Here is a 6,000-nt window from a genome sequence, read left to right on the forward strand (position 1 = left end):
AAGTGCAATCTATGGGAAAAACTTGGCATCAAGTATGATGAGATAACCCAAAGAAAGGTTTTGGGGGTTGGGGGTTTGGCTCAATTGATAGAGGCACCAACCAATGAACAAAAGCAAGCATCAGATGCCAAGTTCTAATGAAGCAAAGTCCATGAGACACAGATCCCAATCTCATCTGAAAGAGAAAAAAAAGGTGTTGCCTAAAACTGGCTTTTAAATCCTGTTCCTGGGTCTTCCCTAAAGTTGACGGGTGATAAATAGCCCAGGTCTATACCAGGATGGACTGACCCCCAGAGAGGTTGGCACCACTGTCAGCAGTAGGTTTTGCACATCTGCTTCCCGCCTGCATTTCAAGTGCTGTTATCCTCATCTGTTCATTTGATTTCCCTTTTATTTTTTTCCTGTTGTGCCACTTTGTTCTTTTCTCTCCCATCTTTTGTCTTTATACAGATAAGTTTCTTTGCTTCACCTCTCTCAAGACTCCTTCCTCGAGCTGGATGTCCCATCTCTCTGAGTTCTGCATTTGTCTGTTCTCCAGCTGACCCTGGTTTTTCTTTTAGTACCCACCCTAGGGCCAGACACATTGCTTTCTGTTGTTCAGGAGCTCTTCATCCAGTATAAAATAAACAGTGTAGTAAGCTCTTTCTGTTTGCTAGCCTTTCTACTTCTTATTTATTGACATTTCATCTCAACACTGAATAAAACTATATTTCTGCTTCATGCACCTAAGGATTAATTTCTGATTGCTGCTTTTTTTTTTTCCATTCTATTTTTGTTTGGACAGTCTCTTCACTGCGTAGCCCAAGCTGGCCCCAAATTCACAATCCCCTTTGCTCACCGCTCCAGCTGCTGGGATTACAGGTGTATACCACCACAACCAGCTACGTTATCCAAGTGTCTCTAAAGCGGTAGTTCCTTGTGGGGACTTGTAAAAATAGTTCCCAGGGCTACATCCTTGCCAGAGGCCTGAGCATCGGTGGTTTTGGGCCAAGAATCTCAGTACAGGAGACAAGTGTTTGTTGGAACTCAGAAAATCTGGTATGAGCAATGTCTTCCTCTACCAGAAGTCTAGGTTGGGGCTGTGTTGAAAAGGATATGGCCCTGCTCAGTGAGGGACTTGGCTAATTAAGAAATAGGTGCACAGCCATCTGATGACTCCCTATACTAGGCATTTGCATATGAGAAAATATGGTGAAGAGTGGAGATTCAGACAGTGGGTGCTCTGGTTGTCCTTCCCCTTGTTCTAGCTCAAGGAGACCCACATACAGGTACCTTCATTTTGGTCAGGAAAAGGACATCTTAGATTTTCTAAATATGATAGCTATATTTGAGTCTTGGTTTTCGTGCTGTAAACATGTGTGTGTGTATGTACGTACGTACATACGTACGTACGCATGTACATATGTATACACGCACACGCACGTATACACACATACTTGTTGTGGGGTTTGAACTCAGGGCCTGGATAGCACCGTCTGTGAGCTTTTTTACTCAAGGCTACCACTTCGAGCCACAGTGCCACTTCTGGTTTTCCGGGGGTTAATTGGAGATAAGAGTCGCAGACTTACCTGTCCGGGCTGGCTTTGAACCACAATTCTCAGATCTCAGCCTCCTGACTAGCTAGGATTACAGGCATGAGCCAACAGTGCCTGGCACATCATATATTGTTTGTAGGGTTGTACCAATATCATTTTGGGTTTATTAGCTGAGATTTCCTCCTTCCTTCCCCCACCCCCATTTGTGAACATTTTTTTAAAATGTAGCCATTAGAGTGCTAATTCCCCCAAAAACAAAATAAGTAGTAGAGAAAATTGTTCACAGTACAAATTGTATTTTACTTGCTATTTAACGCCACAAACAGCAAATCTGAGTTCTTTCTGTTATTTTTTTTTTCAATTGCAAAATTAGAACTTTTAAATAACATTAACTTCTTAGTTCCCAACATTTCCCCTTCCTCAGCAGGAGGGGTCTCTTCTCCTTGTTTAAGACACACCTGTTTTATGCATGGTTGGTTCATTGTTAGCCCAGGAGGGGTGATGACCACTATCCCTAGATAAACTTGACCAACCCTGGAGACAGTGTCAATCACTCTGAGAAGTCTTCAGAGCAGAGAAAATAGTTCTGTATGCAGACTGTACATTAAAGTATTTTAGTAATGGCAAGTTAGACTCCTAAATTCACAATCTGGATATTGTCTCTCTCAGGAGTACAAAGTCCTCTCCAGTTTTTTTTTTTCTTATTCCAGAGGTTCCTTGGGCTCACTTCTCACCTTGATTCCTGCCTTGTTCTTTTTTCAAATTCAGAGAAACAGATGTGACCCTTTTCTGGGTCATCCTGCCCTAGAGAATTTTCTAGAACCAATCTGCAACTTCTACTGAGCAAATATGAGTAGGGATATGGGAGAGTAATGGATGAGAGATGTAGGTTGAGGTGCTCCAGTACAAGTGCACAGAAAGGGGGTGCAGAGCAAGCTGGGTTTGGGAAGAACCTTGGGGTCCAGGCTTCTAGTGAAAAAGGCTATCCCAAGGCTGCAGCTGCGTCAAAAACCCAAACTGAACTGAACCAGTCACTGCTGAGTCTGAGCACCAGTGGTCTCAGGTAACAGGAAGCCTGTGGAACAGGTGTGTTCATATGTTTGGTCCCTGTCCTCAGGGCCCCTGGGTCCACCAGCTACATGGCAGTTCACAGAACAGGCCTCAAGAAAGCAGAAGTAGGGACCACAATCATTGAGGCTGAATTCATAGTGATTCTCTGTGGTCTCTCAAAGACTTCTGTTCCAGCTAGCCATACATTTGGGCTCAGCAAACAGACATGCCTGCCCATGCCAACAGTTGCCCAGGCTGACAATGTAACCAGCTTAGTAGTAGGGTTTACATTTACAACCTCCAAGCATATGCCACATGCAAGGCCAAGGATATGAGAAGAGATGAGACCAGTATCTTGTCAGAATACAAATGAGTGAGGTGAGTGTGAACTGGGAGTCACTGAACATCCCCTCCCAAGATCATCAGATACAGACCAAGTTGTACTTGGCAAATTGCAGACCTTCTCACTGGTCTTCATGCAAGTTGATCTACATCCCTTGGCACCAGAGATGATTGCCAGGCTATCCTCTTGGAGTAAACAGATGAATTCTGAATTAATGTCAAGGGGAAAGAATGTTCTTTTGCTATCTGATAAGATTACACACCATGAAAGTTGAATGAGAGTTCAATAAATGTCCCCTGGTGATGGGGGGAGGGACAGGGAGATTAGTTGTCTCACCCGTTTATTACTGCCTGAGCAGAAAACCCATGCTGTGCTGTGAGGACAGATATGGGGGGTTCCAGAATAGTACACAGGAATGGTCCCCAAAGAGCTTCCCTGCACCCTGGAAAGGGAACGGCTTCAGTTCCCAAAGCTGCTAAACAAAACTGCACATGACTGGGTTCACAAGATGGTTTTGTGAGGTATAAGAGACACTTTCCTTCCCCCTCACCCCCTTCCTTCTCCTGTCCTGTACCTGTACCTCTCCTCTCCTCCCCATTAAGGAAGAGATCCTGGCCTGTCCTCCTCCTTTGTTCTCACCCACCCTTGTGAGGGAGAGGGCAGATGACCCGAGGTAAGGATAGACTGTTGAGCAGGAGACCAGCTGCCGTCCTGCCTGGGGTATCTCTGTGTTCTCTGTCTATTAACTGCCTCTCGCCAAGTCTGCCTAACCTTACTTCTTCTTTCTGTCTCCTCTTTTCTGCTAACCTGCTTGCTGACCTGTACAGATCAACTCTACCAGCAACTTGAGCAAAACCGCCGCCTAACTCATGAACTAAAGCTGGCCCTGAATGAGGATTAAAAACTTAAAAGTGTGAGGAACTTGGGCGGAATTAAGCATGGTGCCCATGAGAGTCCACTCAGAGGCTGACCTGACCTTGGTTTCCCTCCATATCTGAAGCAGTAACAGTCTTTTAAATCCCAGACAGCTTTTAGGATAAAACATGCCTCTCCACGGAGAAATATTTATAACTCAGCACCCTTTTCGATAGCAGGTCCTCTTTGAACTGAGGGCCAAAACACATTTTCTATTTCTTCTAGACAAATATCTATATATACATACATGTGTATATATACACACACATATTTATATAACCCATATTTGTATTCCTAGCTTCATTCTGGCATAGTATTTGAAATATGATTAAATGTACCTATGCTCAGGCAAAGTAGCTTTTGCAAAGAGGAGTTCATGCTAGAAGTTCCCAGTTGTCTGAAAGGTATGCTTTGTTCAGTTTAATGGTGGTGTTGGCATCTGCTGAGAATGTCATGCTAATAATAAAACAGTATTGAAAAATATTAAGAGAATGTCCTAATGAAGTGCATGAAACATGTTGATAACTGTTGATGACCCACAGAAATAAATCATTTGAAAAGTTAATCCAAAACCTATTTCTGTCACCTCTGTTTTCTGTGAGGCTGTGTTACAACACGATTCCCAGACCTTTAACTGCCTGTAAGTCAAGTGTCTGCCAGTGTTCATTTCCCCCATTAGTGTGATCATCATGCTGCCTCTGTATTTGGATTGTACCCCTCCCTGTTCCCACACTCGCCCTGCTGGTGCAGGTGCTGTGGTTATTTTCAGTCCCAGATCCCCGCCCCCAACCCTCCCCCCCTGCTCGGGTCTTTGTTTGGAAATGAGTGATGTCTTAAAAGCATGCTGAGTTCTAATCATCGCCTCCTGTGTTTGTGATTGATGTGCCTGCCCCCTGTACAGACCGCCACTGTGTCGGTAGCGACTGTGTCGGTAGCGCAGCTATTCATGACTCGCTTTTCTAATCTCACCACAGAGAAAGTGGCTCATGCCAAAGAAGAGAACCTTAGTATGCATCAGATGCTGGATCAGACTTTACTGGAGTTAAACAACATGTGAGAACTTCCCTAGCTGCGGCCACATTGCTCTATTTTGTTCTTGTTTTGTGTTGTGTTTTTTTTTTTGTTGTTGTTGTTTTTAAACACCTGCTTATCATGAAAGCCCCTGAATGCATCTTTACTTAATTTACCACTGTCTCACCCACGTCCACAAGAGCCTGCTAGGGTGGGTGGGGAACACAGGCGAGCCACAGCAGGCCATGAGGGCTCCACGTGCCATTGCCCAGGTCCACGTTGCCACACTTAGTAGACTTCAGACACGCAGGGTGCTTAAGTCAGTACCGGAGTCCTCACCAAAGCACAAAGACTTTACTTGAAGTGCCAACCATCCGGTCAGCTGGAGGGTGGAGACAATCAGGTGTGGATTGGTGCTACTTTAAATAAACAGAGGTCCCTTCTGTTGAATATTGTACAATTCTGAGTTGTGTCCAACACTAATTTATTGTCAGTTTTACTGCAAGATGAGACCACAGATCCCGTATATCTGTGACGTTGAGGCCAAGGGTTTGAAAGCACGCTCGCTCACTGCTCTTCTGTGTTTAAGGACTCCGTTCCTTTCTGACTGGCCCACACTCAGCCCTGTACCACTCTAGGATAGCACTGAGGTGGACTTCCACGCTTCCCCGGTTCTCCCTGCTAAAGTGAAAAGTCTTAGGCACTACACGCAATGGATCAATCAAAACCATGCTTTCAAAGAGTTGTAACTGTATGTAAACATTGTATAATGGAATGGAATAAAATGCACATTGTAGGACATTTTCTAAATCTGTTTGTCTTGTCATCTGTTTTTACTTAGTGAGCTGTAGGCTCAAAAAAAAAAACCGCCGGGCGCTGGTGGCTCACGCCTGTAATCCTAGCTACTCAGGAGGCTGAGATCTGAGGATCGCGGTTCAAAGCCAGCCCGGGCAGGAGAGACCGTGAGACTCTTATCTCCAATAAACCACCAGAAAACCGGAAGTGGCGCTGTAGCTCAAGTGGTAGAGCGCTCGCCTTGAGCTGAAGAGCTGAGGGACAGCGCCCATGCCCAGAGTTCAAGCCCCACGACCGACAAAAAAAAAAAACAAAAAACTGACCTCCCTGCCTTCACACAATCTATCTTTC

General features: G+C 44.8%; 1 protein-coding gene across 14 annotated transcripts in view; it reads left to right on the plus strand.

Annotated features, from left to right (window-relative positions):
* Positions 1-5,655, plus strand: part of Tpm1 (tropomyosin 1) — a 29,254-nt gene extending 23,599 nt beyond the window's left edge. For 7 of the 14 annotated variants that reach the window (XM_042687472.1, XM_042687462.1, XM_042687461.1 and 4 more), the window contains one exon: positions 4,818-5,655. In XM_042687472.1, the coding sequence (XP_042543406.1) occupies positions 4,818-4,900 (83 nt within the window). In that variant the 3' untranslated portion in view covers positions 4,901-5,655. The other 7 variants (XM_042687467.1, XM_042687465.1, XM_042687473.1 and 4 more) reach the window with 6 other exon arrangements.
* The last annotated feature ends 345 nt before the right edge of the window (positions 5,656-6,000 follow it).

The sequence above is a fragment of the Dipodomys spectabilis genome, unplaced genomic scaffold (genome assembly GCF_019054845.1).
Source record: "Dipodomys spectabilis isolate Male_0828 unplaced genomic scaffold, ASM1905484v1 ptg000108l, whole genome shotgun sequence".
Taxonomy (NCBI): Eukaryota; Metazoa; Chordata; class Mammalia; order Rodentia; family Heteromyidae; genus Dipodomys; species Dipodomys spectabilis.